The 25,734-nt window shown below is 35.8% G+C and overlaps 1 protein-coding gene across 1 annotated transcript; it reads right to left on the bottom strand.

Annotated features, from left to right (window-relative positions):
• Nucleotides 1-23,803, bottom strand: LOC149074689 (LIM domain kinase 1-like). The gene is made up of 13 exons (XM_089245755.1): nucleotides 23,622-23,803; nucleotides 21,728-21,830; nucleotides 17,519-17,654; nucleotides 16,369-16,478; nucleotides 14,429-14,617; nucleotides 14,098-14,191; nucleotides 8,550-8,773; nucleotides 8,263-8,410; nucleotides 7,726-8,004; nucleotides 6,627-6,692; nucleotides 5,856-6,068; nucleotides 5,582-5,736; nucleotides 1-5,009 (listed from the first exon to the last, which is right to left on the bottom strand). Exons 2-13 carry the CDS (start codon nucleotides 21,826-21,828, stop codon nucleotides 4,883-4,885), a joined length of 1,842 nt encoding a protein of 613 aa, XP_089101881.1. The 5' UTR covers nucleotides 21,829-21,830; nucleotides 23,622-23,803; the 3' UTR covers nucleotides 1-4,882.
• Nucleotides 23,804-25,734: the final 1,931 nt, after the last annotated feature.

Genomic DNA, 25,734 nt, shown 5'->3' with positions numbered 1-25,734 from the left:
CCGCCTCATATCCAGTGACGAGGCAACGTTCCATATTAGAGAGAAAGTTAACCAGCTCTGGGGGACAGAAAACCCTCACTGCATCATGGAGCATGAACAAGATTTGGCTAAAGTGAATGTTTTGTGCAATTTCAGAGACCAAACTGTATGGGCCATTCTTTTTTGTGGAAAAGACAGTGAATGGCAACGCATATTTTGATATGCTACAAATCTGGCTTTTCCCGCCATTGCATTATTGCTCTAATAATTTCGTCTTTCAGCAGGATAATGCGCCTCCACACGGGAAGTACGTGAATTCAACGATGTGATTCCTAATCATTAGATTGGCCGTGCCGGAAAGAAAGACAAAGTGATGTTTCCTTGGCCCTCCAAGGTCACCAGACATTACTCCATGTGACTTTCTTGTGGGGCTTTGTGAAAGACAAAGTGTACATGCCATCACTGCCACGCAACTTGGAGGACCTACAAACACACATATGTAATGCTCTGAACTTAGTAACACCAGATATGCTGAAACGAGTGTGGGAAGAAATGGATTATCGTCTGGATGTTGTCCGCGTGACTCGAGGAAGTCAAACACTTATGTCATAAAATAAAAATATTTGAGTTGTCCTTTGTTTTAAACCTGTTCTGGTACTTATCGGTTTCAAAATGAATTTATTAGTCTTTTAAAATACTGTACATCATTTTGAATAACTCTGTGTTACGATATTTTACATGGACAGTAATCAGTAACAACTTTGTGTATTGCAAACAGGTCAATAATGATTTTAGAAAGTATAAATACGTTAGTGTTTTCTATTTCAGGTGACTCTGCACAAGTAATAAAAAGGTTTTCTTAATTTTACATAGGCTCTTGATTAGGAGAAAATGTTTAAAGGAAAGAAAACTCATTAAGCCATTCATTATCCATAACCTCAGTTCACAGCTGTTCAAAAGCGAATCACCATGAAATAATCCTCCCAAATCGATATTTGCTATTTTAAATTCAACAATACATGTAAAAAAGCAAAATGGAACCCGAGTCCATTCAACATAACTAAGATAAAACCACATATCCGATAACACAAAGAAAAACACTTGAGTGATCATACATATTTACAAATTTTCCCGAGTATAAATACATGCCAAATAAAAACCTAATTAACACTTGATATTTCATTTTAGGAACTATAAAAAATGGGTTAGATATGCTTAAAACTGCTGCCATGAATTTCGTCACTTTTTTGGAAAGTGTCTGTACATCAGGGGTGGCCAACATCTCTCTGTACAAGAGCTAATGTAATGGTCAGCTGCAGCATCATGGGGCAGCACCAGTTTGGCATATGTCGCACCCGGAAAACTCAGATTTATATACCCCATAAATAATATGATGGAACACAGGCAATTCAGTCATTTAACTTTTACCAGAGCGTAGAGAATTTGTATTCTCCTACGTAAACTTTCCACTTATGTGGGTGCATTCTCAGCTAGATGCAATAATATGCATAAAAAATTGCAGTCTCTTTTAAATTACTGTATATTTAAATATTTTCCATTCAATACATTCATAGTTTAAATTCTAAAGACAAAACCAGATATGTGATTCATGTATTCTTTTTACATGAGCAGGGGCATTGGAAGTGTTTTGAACCTGTGGGTGCTCGTCTTGTGCTTTATGTAGGAAATTTTTTATTTCTGAATCACCAGTGCAACAAATTACCATGGTTGAGCATCCATGGCTTCAACACCACTGCACCTGAGCTATCTTCTTCAACCCTTCAAGATGGTTCAGAAATTTAAATAGTGAGGCTCTATTCATGGTATTTAAGTTTTTAAAAAAAATTAAACTTTGTGCAACTTCGCTGAAAGTAGTTTAAATTTTTTTTTTCAATTTTAATTCCAAAAACTGTTTTGAAAAAGTTGTTAAAGTAAAATGTCTACTCTTTACTATTTTTAAAAATAGTAAAAAATTTTATTGCAAACTAAAATAGTACTAAAATTTAAATATTTTTAAGAATAATCAGGCGGTAAAAACTTTTACTGCCCGTGGCATACCACGTACTGAGATTTGCACAGATGGGTTAACCAGAAATATTGGAAATTCAGTTTAAGTGGTCACCAACCTGCAGAGTTTGCGCTGCCGATTGCCATTGTGCCAAAATATTTAATTTGGCAAATAAATGAAGGATCAAATTTGCCAAATCACGTGTCCATTCGGCCACTTGATGGGTGAATTGGCCATTTGACAGTTGTTTTGGGATTTGAATTTTATGACGCTTTAATTTGGCTACAACTTTTTAAATCTGATTAGCCAAATTGCTAAAATTGATAAAAAGTCAGGGGGAACCCTGCCAACTGGCCATGTCAAAATTCAAGGATGAATGATTCTTTAATTTCGGATATCATTGTGTCCCTATGTGGAAGTTCCTTGGTCAATGGCACAATCATTTGTGCCGCAAATGAGTGTCTGCATAGCTTATTCGGTTGTCGTACACTCCAAAAATATTTTTCACCATGAGCAGAACACCAAATATTTACTCAAATACCAGGCAACTTGCCCAGTGACAGGGATAAAAATTATGTCTATAACAAACTTCATGAGCAATTTGTGTGAACAGGCAGTACGGTGAGAAACATAGTAAATTATTTCCATCACTTACAATAACGAATTTTTGTTAATAATGAAGTCTGAAGTTGGAACCAATAGTTGATTGATTGCATCAATAATCACAAATTTAATACACAATATTTTTGCTTGTTAAGGGCAACACAAAATCACCCAGAGGGACAGCTGTTGGCCATCCCTGATTTACATCATGCATAATCTCAATTGTATAACGAAATATATATTCATTTGGCCAAATGATATAGCAATAGCCCTCCTGTGGAACATTGTGATAAATAAGAAGATAGTGGAATGTTTTTTAGTACTTGCCGATACTGTTGAGTAAGGCTTTGTGATTTCAAGTTTTGTTTGTGAAATCATGTCAAATACTAAAGCAGCCGCCCACACATCCCCCCCCCTTTTCTTCTTTGGTTAAATTTCTCAAGAAATTGAAGAGTGAATTCCTCTTCATCACCATTTCAAATATAATAAATCTTTGATCATTCTTTTCTGATGATCACATAGCATTCCATTGCTTCTGAATTTATTTATTTTGGAAGAATAACGAATTCAACCATCTTTAACAGTTACGTAGCCCAAAATCTGATTCTGTTTGGTTTCACGAGGGAAATTTGATATGTAAGTCTCTACAAATTTCAGACAAATATCGAATTCGACCATACAAATCGATGAACAACAGGAAGACAAACCTAAAAATTAATATCAGATTTCAAATATTTTTGTTTTTTTTGCATACATAAATAAGTGGCAGTGAAGATGTCAGAGTTGGAGAACAATTAATATGACAAGTTATATCATCACAGGCAGTTACAATAGAAAACATAAATAACAAAACTTTAAAATCAAAGAAAGATTTTCCAGGTATTAATGTGGAGAAAAACTTTGGGAAGAAAAATCTGTTGTCTTCGGGAATATCTGGAAATCTCAAAGGAAATCTCCGGAATCGTTTCAAATTGTGTCTCAGCATTAATATCCAAAGTCTTTCAGTGTTGACTGAGAAAATCTCTCAAAACCGTCAATGCTCATTGTTAATGTTTGGAAGCTCTAATTTTTATTAATAAAAAAGATTCATTATTAAAATTTTCTGTACTAATCAAATGACCAGCTATTCTTATGAACAAAAATTTGATGAAAACTCTCAATGATTTAAAAAATTTCTTGTAATGGAGATTAATTCATTTGAGAATATTAAACAAGTACTCAAGCTTCACAATTTTCCCACTAAAATGAAGCTTTATATGGATGAAGAGTAAACCTGCACGTTATTCTACATTTTTTTTGCCTCGTCAACTAATATTGGGGGGGGGGATTTTCTGTCATCATACAGTTAAATTCTGATTTAGCACCATCTGTTTCAAAGAATTTTGGTGCTGGAGCAAGTCTGTTGCATCAAATCACACTGGAATCTGGTGTTATATATATATCGGGGTTCGACTGTACACACAAGCAGTGGCCAACTCTCAGCAAAGAAAGGATTCTTTTCAATAGTGTGAAATCACAATTGTCGTCTAAATAATTAGGAAACTAATTTTCAAAAACAGAAAATGCAAGATAATTCATTCCAATATTACCATTTCGAACCTTTTTTTACAAAAATAATTCCATACTGATAATTATAATATCCTTCTCCCTATCATTTATTTTTTCTTCTCCTCCAAAGGAACTGAGACTTATCTAACATGAAAGATAAAAATAAAATTTCATGTTCAAACATGTCTGGCAAGGATAGAGATACAAGTAAGCATTTCATTATTCTTTGGTCTATGTCAACAACATGCACTAAACAACAATAAAGGGTGTGTGTACAAATATATATCTTTGCTGCTTTTCATGTCTAGTCAGTACACAAAAAAAAAAAAAAAAAGAATTGATAAGAGACATGCTACAAAAAAATGCAGAGTTACAACCCGTTTCCCTATTTTCCATTTGTATAAAATAAAATTTTATGGAACTATCGAAAATATATCTCTTTAAGTTCAGTTCATTAGCAAACAAATTTTAGTTTCAAATACGAGAGGTTTCTCTTTTTTCTTTTAACTCGAATGTTTAAAAAAACTTTAAAAAAACAACTATAGTATTTTCTTCTCCCAAATAAATATAAATAACGCTTTTCTCTTAAAAGAAATAAATAAAAAGAAAAACAGAAAAAAAGGAATGTGATGGGACTTTTTTCTTTGTACTGTACAAAAGGAAAACTTGATCATACACCAGCTCAAATTCTCGTTTGAGCAGGGTCAATACAACATTTGAGTTATCCTTTCTTCATCAATATTGCTAACAGACTAGAAGATCAGAAGACTGAGATTTGATTTTTTCCAATAGCTCGGAAGGCACTAAATTCTCAATGTCGAGATGAACTGAAATGTTATGCAGCCAGTCCTCCAAGACAGCAAAGGATGGCCTGAAAATTATAAAAAATAAAAGTTTAATAAATGTGAGTGATCTTAGTATGCATGTAGATCAAGATAACTTTTGGTGCTCCAAAGACCCCCTTGAGCCAATAACATGATGCCCACAGACCTCTTTAAAGAATATTCAATTTATAAAACATTTGAAAAAATTAATAATTGTTTCCTCATTCATGGAGCCCTGATCTAGATAGGCCTAGACTTAGATAAAGGGTGGCCAACCTCTTGGCACGCCATGGTAGAGGCATACAAAAACTTTTCAAAAATTAAAGAAATTCTTTCCAACTTTTAAACAGTTATTTTATTATAAATGATGGTCTGTTAGGCTGCCGAACTGCATTTAGTAAGGTGGGCACTCTTAAAATGATAACTATGTGATGCCTTTCTATTCAATGCGTTTCTGTTCAGAGTCTCTTTGGGCCCCTTCTTATTCCTTTTTAAAAACTGTTGATTAGGGGTTTAATATCAAAACCATTAATTTTTCGTGTAATGGAAAAATGATATTTAAACAAGAACTCAAGAAACGATAAAGCAGAAATGCAGTAAACGAGGAAAAAATACTAACCGCTTTTCTGGTGACACGCTACAACATCTAAATGCGATCTGATAGAAAGCTTCTGGGCACATCTCGCAATACTTCTGCTTGAAAACTACACTATTAAGGCCAAAATCTGAGCTCCTTGGCATGAAATCAGGATCTGCTGGTATGCGGCTTATTATCTAAAGCATTAAGTGAATCGTTAGAAATGACTTGAGACAAAATCTGCATTTGTGAATTATTTATGCTGCAAAAAACATTCAACTTCAGTTATGGGGGAAGAAAACATCAAAACGCTCACCTCACAAACTATAATCCCAAAAGAGAATATGTCTACCCTTTCATCATACTTCTTGTGCATCATCATCTCTGGCGCCATCCAATATGGGTTCCCGACAACTGTGTATCGTTTTCGTCGCTCTGGCCGCCTCATGCTACGACCTGAACTGGCGGATGAAGATGCATTATGCATGACCCTTGCAAGTCCAAAATCAGCCACAACAATGCTTTTATCCTATAAAAATATAAAAATTTCATTAATTTTGCCCAAGTCAAGCATATAAACACCCAATGTACGTAATTTTACATTAATTAAAAAATACTCATTGCATAAAAGATCTATATTAAAATCCTTCAATACAATCACTTGATACAAATTTAATTTAAAAACTCAATGCTTGTTACAAATAAATTCACTTGATTCATCTATCATGTATCATGTAGCTAATAAGCTATAATCAATTCAAAATAACTAATTACTCCATTCAATTTGCATCATAGGAAATATTTTGTGTTCCAGTCTGTAGAAACTAATAGTGGATTCTAAATTTAAATTATAGTTAAAAGAAAGATGGTAAAAACATGGATGAATATGGAATATTTTCAATTACATTACAAAATTTCATGCATTGGAGGGTTGAAGAGCTACCCAATAAATTCTTCACTCTTGTTCATTTCTATTCGCATATCATTTAATTTTAAGACCAGGATTCTATTTTCATTTTGGTGCAACATATTGACAGACCAAACATGAGCATTTAAAAAATTTATGCTATAATGAATATATACATACTCTTCTGACTAAACAGTTACTTGAATTCAAATCCCTGTGAATGATGTTTCTGGAATGTAAGTATGCCTGCAATTACAAAAAATAAAGCATGAGCATCTGAAGAGAACCCCTTTCTTTGACCCAGAAAAGAACGTTAAGTGTTTGACAAATTCATTAAATAGCATAAATAAAAATAAATATATTTAAAGTATGAAAATATTTACATTTAAAAGATGTAGCAAATTATCTATGCAAAATTTATATTTTTGATGTTTACAGCTTTTTCACATCTTACAAATAGAACTTCTGTGTATATTGGTTAAACAAAAGGAACTAAGGCTAAAAATGCCAAGCTAAATTAAATAATACAGCAGGATTGATGAGTTTGGAAAAATTCCATAAAACACTTTTGGCACAAAAAAAATAATTCTCACCAACTTTCACATATAGAATATTAGAGGTGGACAAAAATAAATAGCGCTACACAAAACAATAATTTCTCAGATAGCATGAATCTTATATATAAATGTGAAAGTATGTATGCATGCATGCCTGTTCTTTATACAAATCTACAGTTTAAGACCGATCGGCGCCAAATTTTACGTATATATCAAACAGGACCGGGACTGAACTGTAGGCTACTTTAAAAGTTTGTCAGAGCTGGACAAATGCCCAAAATGGACAAAAACTGTCGGCCAACAATGATTTTGGGACCTCAACAATCACTTTCAGAATGTTTACTTTGGTTACCGTGGTTCCCAACAATGCGTTTCAGACGTGCATATGCTTTTACAATGGTTTCTCATATCTTTAATGCTGTCGTTATAGCAGTTTATTCCTTTATAACGGTTTGTCACTTTTCCAATCCTCCCAGTAATAGAAGAAAAAACGGGCAGCACCGGCCGGGTATTATAGCTAGTAAAATCAAAAATACTACACAAAAAAAGGAGAAATTTTCAATCTACAATTGAATTTTGGCATCTGGCTTTTTCGCATCTTGAAACCTATAGCCGCTAAAACAAACGAAATTAAGACTAAAAATTCCGAGCTAAGTTAAATAATACAGAAACATTAATAAGTTTCTTAGAACACTTTCGGAGAGGGAAAAAACAACTCTCACCATTCCAGCAGCAATATCCCAAGCAAAGTGTATCCTTTGCATCCAAGAGATTTCAATCACACTATTTTGTAAGTGATCTTTCAAGGTGCCACCTGGAATGTATTCTGTGAGAAGATGCAACTTCTTGTCTTTGTACAGGATTCCAACGAAGCGTAAAACATTCTTATGCTGTAGAGATCTGAGGACTGCAACTTCCTTCAAGAAATTGTGTTGGGCTTCTTCATCTAAGCGATACAACTCTTTCATGACCATTTCTTCACCAGTATGCCTATGAGTGACCTTTAATTTTAAAGGCAAAAAAAAAAAAATCCAGAAATTTTAGGGAAAGTCCACATAAATGAAGAACATATTGAAACCAGTGTGACATTAATTTTGTATGCATCATATATTACTGAATCTGTTAGTAGTTCGTAGGGAAATATTTCATTGCACAGGATAATACTCAAGAAGTAGACAAATTACATTCGAAAATAAGATAAAATATTTTATAGTCAGAAGATGTGAAACAAAGCGCATATAAGTATTGTGAATACTTACGAGGAATGCTTGACCAAAAAAACCTTTTCCCAACAGTTTTCCAAGGACCAGATCACATGGACGAAATATCTTTTGATTATTAGGTTGGACTCTGAAAGATCGTGTTCTGGAGAGATCGGGAGGATTTGGTTTTGTGGAATTTGTATTTCTAAAAGTGAAAAAAAAAATCCGCTAAGATATGCAAATCATAAGTTAAAATATAAATATGAAAATTGTAATCATGAACATAAAACTATTATTAAAAGTTTTTCAAAGAGCTTATCAAAAAAATCGACAAAAAAGCTTACCTAATAAGGCAACGTGGCAAGGACGATGCTCGAAGTTTCTTCTCCTTTGAGCCACTAGATGAAGAGGAGCAACATTCTGTTGACAATTTTCCACTAGGAGAGTTAGGAAGCAAGTTTTCTCGTTGAGAGAAAAAATTCATAGAACGAGAACGGCTGAGATTTGCTGGTTCATGTTCTACTGTCAGCTGCAAGGGTTTGTTCCGTCGCTTCAAGATCCTTTCAATCTGTTTGGATAGGAGAATGGAATTGATACAATTGCATCTATATACACATATGAACATCTTGAAATAAAGTTTCAGTGCAAATGCTTTTCTCACACAGAATGCAACCATTTGGTATACAAGTATATACAAACTTTTTTTTCCAGAAAATTTTTATTTACTTGTACATGAATGATACTTTATCTACTGTTATTGCATACTTGACAAAACCATGAAAAAAAAATTCGTATTGAATACAACTTTTCCTATATGAGTAATCTGACTTCAAAGACCAAATTAAAAGAAAATCGGACAATTAATATCTTCATGGGTGACATCTCTAGATCAGATTCTAAAGTACAGTAGTTCACTTTAACTATCTGAAACAGGCACTGATCTAGAGGAGGGGGGTGACAGTCACTCCCAAGTGTCGCAAATAATAAGGAAAAAACTGTCTGTCCTGTAAAATACAGGACGGTCCAATAAACCTACACAATAAATCGCCTCTCACTGGATCTATGCCTGATTTGGAATTTCTTCACATTTTATTTTCAATGCAACCATATTACGAAAGCTTTATTTCACACGGTCAACACACAACCGTGTAGAACTCCTATAGATCACCATAGCTGCCGTACTCTATGACAATCATAGTCGTAACCTAAAGCAGAATCCAGACCTGCAGCCACTAGGACCGTCTTATGAGCATCATGGGAGCCCCAGAGTAAAGTGATTTTTGGGAGACACCCCCCCCCCTCCTCAAAGTGCCTGCCCCCATGCATTAAGCGGGCACTAGCGGCCACGCTAAACCAAACAAATTTGGAAGAGCTTCCGATTCCGACAGTGGGGAAGAACTGTAATGATGGGGGAGGGGGGAGTCTACATATACACTTAATCTAGCACCATCACGAGCAAGAATTTTGTATGATGCGGCAGAACACAGTTTTCAGAGAGAGAGAGAGAGAGAGAGGAGCACTATTTTTTAAAGGAATCAGTTTCATAATAGAAAAAACTGCCCTGCCCATCAAGTGCTGTGAGATTTTTGCAGTCTATGATCATCTATAAACTATTTTTCCTCCTCAAATCATATGCTAAAAATGAAGTATCTGCAGTTAACACTTATAATTTTCCTGCTAAAATCGAGAGGAAAAATCTAATTTTTGGCTAAAATCTGGAGAAAATTTTAATAATTCAGGACAGTGAGAGGAAGAGAGTTACCAGGTCTGTACTATGTTAGACATTTTACATTTTGGACAAAATTTTACACACCACTGAAATACTGTATCGCTTGGACATTTCACGCAAATCTATACTGCAAGGTCATATTAAAATTGGAGGAGCAGGCCTCGAAGTGAAAATTTGAAAAAAAAAAGGAAAAATAGGAACACCATTGAGAAAAAATGGAATTCCCAAATTATCGTGGCATTTAAAAATGTTGTGCCATTAAGATTCACACCTTATATACTTTAATTATAGTATTATCTATAGATTCTAGAAGTTCTAATGAATTTAAAAATCTTTCATTTCCACAGAATTTGGTATCAAAAACAATGTAAATAGCAAAACTAAAAAGAAATTAATCAAATGGCTACTGTTACTTGAAAAGTCCAACTATTGTTCGTGATCCATCCCCCCCCTCCCGTTCTTTTCGAAGAAAGAAAAAAAACCTGTCTAGGTGCCATAAAAATATAACCCATGCATGCTTAACCCATTGTCCACGGGCCGAATGTGGCCCGGAGTCATCTGTTGTGGCTCACAACTTCAAATCTTATTTTGTAAAAATGAACCAAGCGACACTTCCATATCGTTCAAGAGACCCTGCGGCACTGATTCATGTCATTCAAGTGTTCGTGTCACATTTGCAGATCACCGCAGCACAGTTCCAGATTACCCAAGTTACCCCAGATGCTGTTCCACTTCACTTAAATAACCAAATAACCTGTGGCACATTCCTAGATCACTTAAGTGACTCACAGCAGAGTTCCAAACCACTCAACTACCCGCAGTATGTTTACATGTCATTCAAGTGACCCGTGGCACATTTCTTGATCAGTAAATATGTCGCAGGATATTTACAGATTGCTGCAGCACAGTTCCAGAGCACTCAAGTAACCTGCATCACAGTTTCACATTATCTAAGGGCCGTATTCACAGACATGGTTCAAACTACAGTCACAATTTTTTTATAAGAGATAGACACGGATTGGTTAAATTCAAGTTTTTAACCAATCTATATTGATCTCTTATCAAAAAATTGTGACTACAGTTTAAACCATGTCGGTGAATACGGCCCTAAGTATGCTACTATTACTAAACCAGACATGTAAATTGTCCATATTCCACTGCGGAACCTCTAACGAATTGGTACATGTTGGAGTGTACGTGTAGTGAAACCTGGCGTGAAGTTTCGTTTCTGTGTAATGCTTGTTATATGTGTAGTGCTGTCATCTGCCACTAGCTCTTCTTTAAGTATTCTGCGGCACATTCCCAGATCATTTAGGTGACCTGCGGAAAGTTTACAGATCACCGCGGCACAGTTCCAGAGTACTCAATTGACCCAGACATATTTACAGGTCAGCTTAAGTGACCCGCGACACATTTCGAAATCGATGAAATGGCCAACACTCTACTGCATGTTGAACACCGCTGATGTAACACCTCCTGGAGTTACATTACACCCAAAGGATACAACGATTAGAATGGCCTGCATATTATGTTCATGAATTTTTTTTTCATAGACAATGGCAGTCGTCAATAGCATACACATGAACCTAGTTATGCCTTAAAACAGACATGCTAACCAATGGCACCTCGGAGTTATCTTATGTGGCCCATTACGAATAACAAAACCACACAAGTGGCTCACAAACGACCATCAAATCATTCAAGTAGGACTCATTTCCAAATTACTTTAGTGGCCAGCGGCACATTTCCAGATCATTTACGCTGCCAAGGACATATATAAAGATCACCTAAGTGACCCCAAGCACATTTCCAAATCACTTGAGCGACACGCGGCAAACCCCCAGTTCACTTAAGTGGCCCATAGTTCAGATGCAGATTACTGTAAGTGTCTGGAGACACATTTACATATCATTTGAGTGGCTCGCAGCACACATATCACCTAATGGTCTGCAATACATTAACACTTTAAGTGGCTTGATGCATTTTTTATAGATTATTTTAGTGGCACTCTTGACACATTTTTAGACCACTCAAGTGGCCCGCTGCAAACTTTCAGATCATCCAAGTGCCTTGTGGCACATTTCCAAATGGCTCAAGCGGCCTGCGGCACATTAAAACTTAACTCAACCTTTTGTGAACAGTGTGGGACCACTTCACTGATTTGAAAACGTGTTGCGGGCCACTTAATTAAATGATCTAGAACAACGCCGCAGATTGTTTGCGATCTGTAAATGTGCCGCGGGTCACTCAAGTAATCTGGAAATGTGCCACAGTCCACTTGAGTGATCTGGAAATGTGCCACAGTCCACTTGAGTGATCTGGAAATGTGCCACAGTCCACTTGAGTGATCTGGAAATATGCCGCGGGTCATTTAAATGAGGTAGGAATGCGCCGCGAACCACTTAATTTATCTGCAAGTGTACCGAGGCCACTTGAGGCACACCATATTTAGGCCATGGGTTGAGTACATGCTTAAAAAAGGGGCCGTTCAAGCATTAAGTCAGCAAAATTTTAGCAATTTTTGACCCCTTCTCCCCTCGTAAGAAAAAAGCAGCAAAACTCTGATCCTCCCACTTTCAGCAAAATTTCGTCAGCGCTCTGCACCCCCTCCTAACGCATAGTGGGTGGATCAGAGATGTACGTGGGGCTCATAGTCTCCCCCCTCCCCTCAGACGATCAAAAATATATTTTTTAATCAAAAAATATTTTTTTTAATAACTAAAATTTCGAAAGAAAATATCTTATTACAATGAATTTCAGTTAATTTCAATGTTATTTGAAGGCCAAGAACTCAAATTTTTTAAGAAATTCATTGCGACCCTACCTATAAGCCCATAGGTAACCCTTGACCCATAGTAAACACTTGGCCTGTACGGCCCAAATGTGGCCTGTCCCTTTCAAACCTAATTTTGTAAAAATGAACCAAGCGGCACATTCACAGATCGCTTAAGTGACCCGTGACATAATTCCAGACCATTTAAGCATTCCGTGGCACATTTATAGATCCCTTGAGTGACATGTGGCACAGTTTTAGAGCACTGGCGCGGTCACAAGTGCTGTTCTATAACACTCAAGTTATCCGCGGCCCATTCCCAAATTACTTAAGTGATCCGCGGCATAATCACTGATCACTTGTATGACGCATGGCACAGGACCAGAGCACTTGGATCCGACGAAGACTTAATAGGGAGAATGTTAGTTCAGGCGCCCACAAACTAGAGAAAAGTTTATTCGTTTTTTGCGCACGGAGTTAAGATGCCATTAAGAATATTTCATATTTGTATAAAGGGTGGGTGCTGAAGTAAACATCATCCTAACACCCCTCTCCGTCATCAAATAGGAACACCTTCCCCCTCCCCCACCATCGATGCTGACGTAATACTTACTCCGAAGATAAAAAAACCTGAAAGTTATTTCTGAAGGTTAAAAAAGACTGGGTTTAGCATGCTGCTAATCGGCTCGTCCCCCCCCCCCCAAAGCCAGACGGGGCTCGGGCTCTGTCCCGTAAAGCCGAGTTTTCTATGCAGCGCGCAACGTGAATCACCCAGCGCGACACAGCGTCCACTCACCAATAAGAAAAACACTGTTTCCTACAGAGCGCAATACGGCTCACGACAACGCTTTACGTAGGGCGTGATTGGCCAACCGATATTTACGGCAACAGATTCCGATTTTACTCCCAAACAGATTCGCTTTCCCTACTGGTTTTAAGCACTTTGACTATACAGCGCAGGGGCGAAAAGATAGTTATCGTCATCCCCTGCTCCCGTGGAACTGAAAAAAAATTTCTTTTTTCCCCCTCTCTTTTTCAGTAGCGAGTTGTGAATAAAGAACATCAAAAAGGGAGGGAAAGCAGTGACATTTTGCAGTTTCTCTGAATTTTCGTAGTGAGATATTGGCCGTAAATAAAAGGAAGGAAGGGATAAAATAGGAATAGTAGGAGAGAATTGAAATAAAATAGGGCAACTGCGACGAAAGTAGGAAGATAGGAGGACATTTCTAAAAAATAGGAGAAGTAGGAAAAATAGGAGCACTGAGAGGTCTGGGGAGGGGCGGGTTTCAGTCTATGCCCAAATCTATTTAAGATACCTGAGCAACTATTTGAGAGGGGAAAAAATACTCAAGAACTTAGATTTCATCTTAGTAGCCAATGTAAATCTTACCTCTTGCAAGGAATGAATTTTCAATGGTGATCCATTCACTTCTAAGATTTTATCCCCAATGTGAAGTGGCACGATATCTTTGCTTGGAACAATGCTTGAATAGAGCAAAGAATAAATCAGAATTCGGAAAATAAAAACAAATTTAAAAAGTGTTAAATAATAGTGACCAATATTGAGCAAAAGATGCATGGGTAAAGAAAAAACCAAGCTGGTTAAAAAAAAATTAGAAATGAGCAATTACAATTAAATTTTTGTTAAAATAAAAAAAAAATTAACTATTGAGTGATATTTGAAGCAGTTCAATAAAACAGAAAAATTGCAGAGTACTCACTCGGAGATATGAAGTTCATGGAAGCCATTTTCCACTTTTTTACTGATGCAGCAATCACCAGAAATTTTCACCCTTTTGTTGAGGACTTCTGCGTGATCTGCAATCTCAACCAACTTAATACTGTGTGGTTCACTAGTGAAAGGAAGTCTTTGGGAGATGGGCGATATCTGTTGCTTGTAACAAACACCACTGAAAAAAAAAACAAACATGAAAATCATTGCTGATAAGTTTTTTTTATCATCAGTCTTAATATAGCAGCCATAAACCACATTACATCAAGACAGTTTTAAGTGGCTACTTCATTAACGGCAACATAGTTATCATTGTTTGTTGTTAATTACTCTTGGGCATCAAGGAATTGCATGGCACACCAGGACCACTGTGTTAATATACGCTAGTAAAACTAAAAAATATTTTTTTTTTGTTCCAACAAATATTACGGTGGGCTTTTGGTATATTCTGGGATTTCATATTTGCAGTCTTTTTCTCAGCCTTTTTTTGGGAAACACTGTTGAGGTAATAATTCTTGTATTGGTACAAAATATGAGTTGTATATGTTAAATAAATGTTTTAAAAAATCCCTCTCAAAAGTTTTAGGAGGGATATTTATACAAGACTTGTTTAAATGTTTCTAAAAGTAATAAACTTGTAAGGACAATTCGAAACATTGACAAAGGTTAACTCCATTGCTGCGATTTCCCATTATTACGGCATCAATGACTCTACAATCAAATGTAGAAAGAATTATAGATAAAAAAGAAATAAAAACTCAAATTTGATCAAATCAGTCATTTGTGTGGCTATAGCTACTACATAACGTTGGATCCACTTGTGTCTCATGTAGAAAGTGCTGTTTTTCTGTGGGTGCAATTAAAACGGCATGCAAGTTATGTATTGCATAATTCACATACTATAGCCATCATTATTTAATCTGCAAATCCCATTGAAATTGACCCATCTGCAGGCTGGGATTAGCAAAATTAGCTGGGATTTAGAAAAATCGATTGACATTATGTTGTTGTTTCCAGAAAGCATCGTCTTGAATAATTGGACCCCCCCCCCCCCTCCACAAAGCAGCTACAGTGAAAATGAGATGCCTAAAGAACAAAATTGTAGGGTTTGGGTTATTTGCAGATTTTTTTCATTGGAAGTCATCCCAGAACCTAGCCCTTGCAAATATGGAGGGACAATTTTGTACACGTTTTAAAATCATTGAAACGTTTTTCACTTCAAAAAACTAATAATGTATTCAGCCGTATTAGCCATTATGCCAAGAATACTTGCATTTTCCGGAAAATTTTCAAATATCTGGACTCTTAAGAATCAATTGAATTGGCTGATTTGTAGCTTATCTGTTCTCTGCATTTTAGGATCCTTTGTATTTTATAAACAACTTTGGCAATAATTCGGATTTCGGGTTTGCTATTTACAAATCTAGACTTATAGCAAATTTTGGATACTAAGCATATTTGCAGTAGTGGATTAGATGAGCTCAATGTAAAAATTGCTAGACTGTGCAGTATTTTTGTATTCTTGGATCATATATTTAAGAGTCAAATAAGCAAAGCAAACAATTAAAAAAGGATTGCACTGCAAAATATAATATTGTAATACACTAAACCGACAGCATATTCTTCAATCTCAGAATGTGCAAAAAACATATTCTGTATTTTCTGTTAGGTTCCCAATAATTAGATTACATCAGAGTAAAATCAGAGAAAATTTTATAAATACAAATAACACAGGTTAAATAACCTTTAGTGATGACACAGTTACCAGAAAAAAGCAATCTGTTCTCTCTCTCTCAGCTCAGGAAGCATTAGAAATATGAAAACGTTTTAAACGCTCAACAACAATGCTACAAACTGTTGCTGTGAAGCTTTTTTTTTTTAACAAAATCATTTCAATGAACAAATAAAAAAAAAGTTCAGTTATCATACCAAAATAATTTAGTCCTTTCCACAAAAACGAAAGATTCGCCATCACCAATACAACAATTGCACTTGTTACACTTGAAGCATTCTGGATGAAATTTATGAGCACCAGCTGCCTATAAAACATATAACTAAATTACACATTTTGTCAATAGTAACGATTTGTTTAAATTCAAACCTACATGAAATGCAGGGATGTAGCTTGGATTTTTGTCCGACTTGAAGAAACATTAAGGCACATTTTTTATATTTCAATTCTTTATACCAATTAAAGCACGGCTTCACTTGACAAATCCTAGATGCCAGGTTCTCATGGCAAGTAAAAAATTTGTATGGTGCCTAAGAATTTCTATGTATGATTATTAAGTTTAAGTCAGGACATAAAATTTTCAGAATTAACATTAGAGTGTCTGCCAACACAAAATAAAGGTCACCAAGTCCCAGAAAAATTGAAAACAGTAGTATTTTGAACCACTTTCCCGAGAAAAAATATGCTTGAAACCAAAGAAATTTGACTGGCGCTTAATTTTTTTGTCAAGCCCCGAATTTCAGCTTTCAACACCTTTTGCACAGCCCCAAAGCAGAATGTCCCAAAATCTGAGACGTACGTCGCAGAACAATTGGTGCTACTGCAGAACAACTTGGAAGAATTTTAAGAAAAAGTGCAAAAATGCACTATTAAATGTATGGGGATTTTTACCGCAGCACATTTCATCAGCTGAGATCTCGTCACAGAACAGTGCTAAACATTCTGCTTTGAGGTTGCCCAGTATGATTATAGACACCAATTAATAGGAACGTTATGAACAAAATGTGACCACTTTTGGTGGTCATTCACTTCGCAGCATTTTAAACGACCATTGTGATGCATCTCCCATTTTTAAATTTATCAAAGCCATTGGTTTATATGACAAATTATAGTTTTTACAATTCACGTCATTGTTTTACGTTTTATGTGCGTACTTTTACCTTTTGACATGACAGGAACAAGTCTTATATTCTTATTATATGGACATTTGTTTTTGATGCAGCTTGACCTAGATGGTCCTTGCACCAATAAAATCAAAATCCAATCCAATGAACAAAATGCATGACAATTAAATACATAAGGAATGAATGAAATACACAGGAGTCGCTGATTTTAGAATGCACTTACCATAACTGGACCAGTGATGATTTGAACGCAACTTTGGCAAGAATCTCCATACCGATTGAGGTAATCACTTTTACAGAAAATAAATCCATCCTTTTCGAAATAACCATCACTCAATAGTGAGCCGCAGACTGAGCATCTAGAAAATTAAATGTAATACAATAAAGGTATTGATTATAATAAAAATGATAAGAGCCTAGCAGATACAGTGATATACATGTTCACATCTCATAAAAAATACCTTTTCATTATCTATATTAGCCTTATAAAGTCTAAACTGAATATCCAAAAAATAATTAGTTGAAAACTTGAATTTTCCTGAAGAAAAACTTGATTCAACTGATAGATAAGCAACAGCAGTTTTCTTAATTAAGAAACAATCTATTTACTGATGTAATTCAAGCTCTAAATTTGCCTTAGATCAATGTTTTTCAATCTGTGGTCCATAAAAAAGAACATGTGGTCCTCACAGGCTGAATCATACATCTCGTTATAATGATCAAGTAATTATAGCAATTATATATTGATGATTTAAATCCCTTGATTTTATTTTTAATCATTGATTTAAATCACAAAATTTAAATCTCATATTTTCCCTTTACATAACTTTAATGATATTGAAGTAAAAGTAACCTGGTATGGCGCACATATTACTGATATGTCCAAGATTAAAACATAGCTGCCAACTTGTGAAAATTAAAATTCAGGAGATTTTCACGCAAACCCGTATTTTATGCTAAAACCACTCCCTAATAAATATAATAGGGATTTTTCCAAATAAAATAGGGATTTTTCAAACATAAAAGTTAAAGAGTAAGGAATAAAATCCGTACTCAAAAACTGAAGTCAAATTAAAATAGGGATTTTACACACATGGAAGTTAAACCCTTGGGAATAAAATTCCTATGCGAAAAACAAGTGAAATTGGAGGCAAAACTTCAATGATGTAAAAAAAATATTGTGTTCAATCAGAAATGCTGCGAACAAACATTCTGCGCGAATGACCCCAAAATCATCGGAAGATGAAGGAAAAAAGCGTCAATTTTTGAAGAACACTGACATTTTGTGACATTTGCTTGATTTTTTTTTTTTTTTCATTTCACGAGTAATGATGGCAGTCTTTCCATGACCAATGTTTATGTCCGTAACACAACTTGTACAAAAAGGAGAAGTCGCCCTCTTCTGGAACGTTTGATGAAAGGAAATTCATTGGAATAAGTATCTTTAAAATTGATTAAATATGTTTTTGCTTATCAGTACTCATGCTTTGTCATATCGCACGTACGTAACATACTTTTTTTGTAAAGTACCTTTGAAAAGAAATTTTAACCATATGCGCGTCAATATAATCTTCAATTATTATCCAGGACTATTGGCTGCTAAGCCATTTCCCTGCACGATAAGACAAACAACTTTCTTGTTACCATCAGAGGATTTGTAAAACTTCCTTAAAAAGGGAATTTCCCCATTTACGACGTGGGACGTCATTTCGAAAGGGAAAAAAAAGAGGCTTCATGTCCCACAAGAAATTCCTTAGGGATTGTTTTCATAAGTGGGGATTTTTTTTAATGAAGTAGGGAATTTTTAGGGACAATTAGGGATTTTGTGATTTTTGTAAAAATTCAGGAGATTTAAGAACTTTTTGGAGGTCGAGCGATGAAGCTAAAATTCAGGAGATTCCCGAAAAATTCGGGGAGACTTGGCAGCTATGTTAAAAGCAGTATGGAAAATCTTTGAAGTAAATATAGACTTGAACTTAATCCCTAGACACAGTGCAGAAAGTTTTTGTATTATTTCTAGATTTTGTGCATAGAAAAAATTACAGAGCTAAACTTGGCACTTAGCTTAACTGCACTAAGTATTTTCAATGCATTATAATTGTGACACTAGGGCCCCCTGATTAAAACAGAAATTATTTTTTTAATGTAAAGCCTTGAATTCTACGCCCTAACTGCTGATTCAAAATACAGTCGAATCCCGTTTTAACAAATACTGTTATAGCAAAAATCTTGTTCCAACGAACACTTTTCTAATCCTTCAGATAAGTTTACATAGGAACAATGTAAAAACCTGTAATTCCTTTCTAACGAAATTTTGTTGTAATGAAGTGATTTCTCCGATCTCTTGGAGTCCGTTATAAAGGGATTCGACTGTAATAGATATTGTATTCAAATAAATATTTTTAAGCTTTACTTTTTTGGTATATAATTTTTGCGTTCACTCATTTTTTTTTAAAAAAAAACTCATTAAATCTGCGAAAGAATAAAAATGTAAACTATTAAGCAACATCATGCAAGTAGGAAAACAGATTAATTGTGCAAGAAGCAATCTTGTCAATAAAATTTGTTTATTGAATTGATGCTGAATGGTCCTTTGGTTATAAACAGAGCGAATCGAAAAACTGGCACCATATGTGTGATTGTGATATCGAGTTGTCACCAAGCATTCACTTTGATAGGGACGAGGCCTCGTGAATAAAAGCACTTTTCTCTACAAGAAAAATGTCGATCAATGAATTTAATTAAATTTTGACTCAACGACCTTCCATGTTACATAAACACAGATTTTTTTAATGTTCATATTTCTTGATTGCAGTTCGTTTGTTAGTTTATTCATTAATGTTGAATTATATTAGATTAAGTGAGAACAGCAGGTAGGTAATACCAAAATATGCATCCTTAATGATTAGCAAGATTTGTTTTAATCAATAAGCAGCCAGTTAATCAAAATGCAAAAAAATCAGATTTAAATTTTAAACCCCCCCCGTTTTTAATTACAATTTTTTCATACCGTTTCCAACTTGATAGCGTCACACACAAACAGAAAATCTGATCGATCAGAAAAGGTATTTATGCTGATGTGCATAAGGAGATTATAATATTATATAAAAAGAACTATCAGCTCTGCATACATTGGGAAGAAAACAGTCTATGTTATATTTCTTTTGAGAAATCGAGTATTTGATTCTGAATAATGTTCTATGTAGCTTTTATTGCATGTTCCTTAAGTTAGTCCCTGCAGAAACCAACAGATGCCGATGCTATGTCACTTTACACACCACAATCATAAGTTTTATAATTGGAACAACGTCTATGTTGCCGTTACATTAATTGTTTTAACTGCCATAGGAGTTCGACAAAGTAACAGTCTGTTACTTCCGGGAAAAAAAGGTGTTTCCCAAATTTAGTTTGATTTTTATTGTCTCATTTTAAGGTTAAAATAAAACCACATATATAGAGACAGTTATTCGGCTCAATCCTTCATTTTATTTGCTGCAATTCGGTACAGCATTTGAAATTTTTATTGTGTGGTATACTGATTTGCACCCTTCATTTTAATGTCAACCTTCATACAAACACCTAATTTCCATCTTCCACATCTTCAATTATTTCAATAAATTGATATTGATTATTCAATAAACCTTGAAGTCTACATAATATGTGGCAGCAGTTATCAACCGGTGCATCGCGGAGCCCCTAAGGGCTCTGCAGCAGCTCGAGAAAATTAAAATAAATGGGTAAATTTCATTAATAAATAAAAAGAAGCCTGAAGGGTTCCACCATACAAGTTATGTATTAAAAAAAGCTCCTTGAGCCAAACGGGACTCCGCCATAGAAATTACATGTTGAAAAGAGCTAGGCAAGTGAGAAAAGGTTGAGAACCGCTGTAATATGGTAAGTATTAAGAGTTTTTTTTTCCAAGAATGACATCACTCTCCGCTACCATACAAAGGTTTTTAACAACTAGCTGTTGCAAAGATAAATTTTCTCTTTCCAAAAATTCATCTTCGCAACAGCCAGTTGTCGGGTTTTTTACCCGAAATAGTAATGGTTCCAGTTAGCTTGGATAAATAACCAAGATACACTGTACTAGTCTAAGTTCATTTATAAGCTATTGTAGCTGAAATGTATGTAATATAAAACCCAGGGGCGGATCCAGAGCTAGCTGTTGGGAAGGGTGATTTCTTTTCCTGCATTTCCTGGGATAGTCAGTTTTATTTGTCGACTTTTTTTTAGAAAAAAATTACCCAGTTTTTTCTTGTCTTTTTTAGTCAAAGTTTTCTTGAATTTGTTATTTAATCAAAAACATTAATACAAGTAATTTTCAATGGATTCATTTAATGGAATATCATATTCGCATTTCGCTTGGGTGGTGATCACACCCCTTCCCCCCCCCCCCCACAGATCCGAAACTGATAAAACCTGCACTTACTTGAAACAGCTGTTGTGCCATATTTTTCCATATTTCTCCAGATAACTTGATTCATCTGTCATCACCAACTGGTTGCACGATGAACAAGGTTTGTCATCCATTGCTGTAAGGTATAAATTTTGAAATATGATAATACATCTTCATTTATACATCAGACAAAAATTATGTAGACACAGCATCAAACATAACACATCCTTACAATCTGAAAAGAAAGTAGAAAAACCTAAAACTAAAGCAGAGAGAAAATTCTAAATTATTCAAGAGACTGTTATTCTCTATCCACCTGACATCCATTTAGAGAATGGGTTGCACAATCTCTTGCCCATTACCACAAATACAGCCCAAAAAAAAGTCCCATCAAATTCCTCCCGCAGCATCATTCATGGAGCAGGAAGAAGTTTGGGTGATATGTTCAGTTATATAAGATGAGCATTTTTGAGACAGGCACATTTTATGAAATTACAACACACTTATCAAACTCATTCTATGTTAACACCAATAATTTTAGGTGTTCATTCCCTCACTTGCTCATTCACAGAACCAAGATACACGTTACTTAACAACACAATCCGAAGAAATACCACAAAGAATGCCATTTGTATCCGGCAAGAGTTGCAGGACTGCAAGTATCTTCAGACATACAAAAACCATTAGATTTCTTTAAGTTATTTTTTATTTATTTATTTGAAGTATAAAGATATATAAAATGTTAAGATATAAAAGTTTTAAATCATTTAAATATATTTAATATAAAAGTTTAAATGATTTTAAGTTAGCTGTAAGAAATTCACCAAATATGTGAAAAATCGTCTCGAGTTGCTGGTTCGCCTGAGCGAAAAAGACACGAGTGCAAAGGGTTAACTATCAAAGGAATTTTTGAAAGAAAATGCAGGGTTTTTTTAATTAAGTAGAGCAAAATTGTGGGGATTTTTCATTAACAAAACTACAATTGTTCGGGATTTTTCCCCTTTACATAAAACTTGATATTGTGAAAGCCATCCTCAATTCGTGCCAATCATCGTCAACCAGCAGGTAAAATTATGTAATGGTTCCATTCTCAAATCAAATAAACAAAAAAATCACCATCTGGCCTGAAACAGAACATATGATCAAAACAGATACAAGTTATCTCGCCAATTTCAGATGATGAAAGGCCAAACTATGAGTGAAGTATAATGATTGAATAACTATCATTGTAGACCTGTTGCTCTTTTTAACGGGGAAATTAGCCTGCAATTTGCACCTCGAAGTTGGAAGAACCACAGAAAACAAACTTCATCGGACCACTACTGTGACGGTGGTGGGGTTTGAACCTCGATCTTCTCAATACCAGCCCGTCACTATGATCACTCGACCACCACAGCGCTGTTTCGAACTGGCTGACCAAAGCCCAAAATTCTTATAATGGCCAGGTCAATTTGCAACGAAAGTTGCCAATTTGTGAACTGGCCAATTTCAGGCTTCAGGGAGGAGGCTTCGTGCGGGGAGGGAGGTATTTGCCTAAAATACAAAAGGCAGCCAATTTTTGGATTCTGAAAATTTGTGGGTCTTGGGCAGGTGTCCTGTTCACCCACAGGTGAAACAGGCCTTGCTTGTCTCAAACTTGCAGTTACGTATGTGGTCACTTTGAGTAAACAACAATTCATAGGGAGAAAACATCACTTGTTTCAACAATACATATGAGTCATTACAATGATTGTTAACAGTTGAAAAAAATAAATAACAGTAGCGATAAAAGTCACGAAATTGTTCATTACGTCACGAAATTAATGATGAGGTCGAACATTTGGAAATAAAATAGCGGTAACATTCTATAACGACTCCGTTTTAACAACAAACACAAAACATACATTGGATGGATGACATACTAATGATAATATGAGGCTTTTAATACCTAACAATAAGGTTTGGTTTTGATGGAAGGCATCAAAGATATCGCTGAATATTCTTGGGAAATCGAGGGAATGAAATGTGGAGAAATCTCTGTCTCGGATACGTAAAAATTCATAATTTGATCCCCACTCACTCTATCTCTGGCACAGCCAGGATACGTTCAAGTTCAAAGGTCAGCCAAACAATGAGGAGGAGAGAGAATCGAATCATATTGAATATTCTCATGACCATATTTTCTGTATGACAATATCAGAAATTACGGGACAGAACCAAACTCCTGAAAAACTCCTGAAAGTGCCAAATTGCTAACATTTTGTACTATAAAATTGAAATATTAGAAAAAAATTTACATTTAAATGCTGTTGTAATCAATGATTGATTTTGTTGGAACTCAAAATTACCCCATTTCCACTTCCTTCACCTCCCATCTTCCCAAAATTAAGTCTTGGGTTTGGCTCTTGCTGCTGATGAAATTTATTCATTTATTTATTTTTCGAAACATTGGCGGAACTAAACTTCCTCTGCCCGAATTGATTTTCTCAGTTTTGGCTCAAGTGATTTTTTCAAGTAAAGTTTACTTATAGCTCAGTGTTCAACTATCCTTCGTCTGAAGATGGCGCTCTTGTTCGACTACATGAACGACTACAACTACGAATTTATCTGATCTCTTGCAAATGATGATCACATGCAAATTAAAACTCTCATCGCAACTGTGGCTATAATCGCAACTAATCAAGAGCTGCGCGTCATCCAAAGAAGCTTACGTCACAGACACTAATTACATAAAATTTGTCCCATCACGAGCGGTTTCGTCAGTGATTCTCAGGTTCTAAAGCAGTAAGCGTTCTCTGCATGCCCGCGTCGATTTCATTGGTGATACGGCTCGAGAACAAAACTGTTCGTGTGGGGCTTGTTTTTAACATGTACTGAAGGGAGTGCCGTCTTGACGCATGGGCACGGCCCGGGGGCTTCAAGAGAAGAGGGGCCTCACAAAAATCGGTTGAAATTTTTGAAAATTGACCAGGCAAGGGCCTCAGAAAAATCACTTGGGCCCATGATGCCTTTAAGACGGCCCAGCCGGAAAAATTTAGGGGGTGGCAGTTTTAGGTGGGAACAAAAAAAAAATATTACAAAACTATTGAATTTTAAAGTTGTGGGGGGGGGGGCAAGACCCTTATTTAAAAAAAAAAAACAAAAAAAACGGCCCTGCCATCTACAAAGTTTTTTTCTCCTTTTCAACTTGAATTTGGCACTCAAGATTCTTGGAATGTAATGTCCTTCACCAAAGCATGCGTGTAAACTTTTATCCGGTTCATGGGGGCTAGATCCATGGCCCCCACAAGGCCGAGGCTGACAGGGCCCGGGATAATTCTCATTGTTTTGCTTTTTCACGCTATACATGAACTATATAGAAGGGCCCGTGAGAAGTCTGACCAAGGGACCCGCGAAAGATCCCAGCCTAGGGACCCTACTCCTGGATGTGAGGGCCATGGCAAGAAATTCCACCCCTAATAATTGCCACTATCTTCATAATACTTATAGAAATAGGATTCGAACCCATCCAACTACTTGACGCAGAGGCGTCGTAAATGATGAGACCTGAGGTGGGCCGATCCTAGAAATTTCGCTGCCGGAGGTGAATGAGATATTTTGCAACCATGGCCGGAGATGTACGTCAAAGGTGGAGTCTACTGATCTGTATATATGAATTGACATCATCATTATGCCCCCCAGCAATAATGACCGTGCCCCCCCCCCAGACTTCCAAGTCTATCTCCGCCTACCCTTTAGATACGACTACCTGAAAAAAGAGTTTCGTTTCTTCAATCTCTATCAAGTTGATACCGTAGTTCCGAAAGTGTTGGTCACGACCCCATTGGGGGGGGGGGGGAAGTAATATCAGAATAATATAATAACTATTTGAAGTGGGAGTGATCCCCCATAGTGGGCGCACCTGTTCACATTTTTTCCCACAGGTTTAAATAAATGTCTGCCCTTCAAAGGATAAATTGAGCTATTTAGCACATAATGGACCCCTAACGGACACTTCTCTGATCCCCAGTCCCGTGAAATAGGGCTTTAATGTATTTCACTCCCCGTTAGCGGATACTCTA

Source organism: Pholcus phalangioides, unplaced genomic scaffold (genome assembly GCF_987345545.1).
Source record: "Pholcus phalangioides strain wild (caught in Gottingen) unplaced genomic scaffold, Ppha-v1.0 ptg000016l_1, whole genome shotgun sequence".
Taxonomy (NCBI): Eukaryota; Metazoa; Arthropoda; class Arachnida; order Araneae; family Pholcidae; genus Pholcus; species Pholcus phalangioides.
This window is presented reverse-complemented; position numbering and strand designations above follow the sequence as displayed.

What these genes read in the sequence shown, in the direction of transcription:
- LOC149074689 (XM_089245755.1), bottom strand. Translation starts at nt 21,828, where the DNA reads ATGGATGACAAACCTTGTTCATCGTGCAACCAGTTGGTGATGACAGAT. An exon ending in CATGAACTTCATATCTCCGA is followed by an intron (nt 14,192 to 14,428) that starts GTGAGTACTCTG and finishes GCTCTATTCAAG; the next exon opens with CATTGTTCCAAGCAAAGATA. An exon ending in TTGCCACGTTGCCTTATTAG is followed by an intron (nt 8,411 to 8,549) that starts GTAAGCTTTTTT and finishes TTTCACTTTTAG; the next exon opens with AAATACAAATTCCACAAAAC.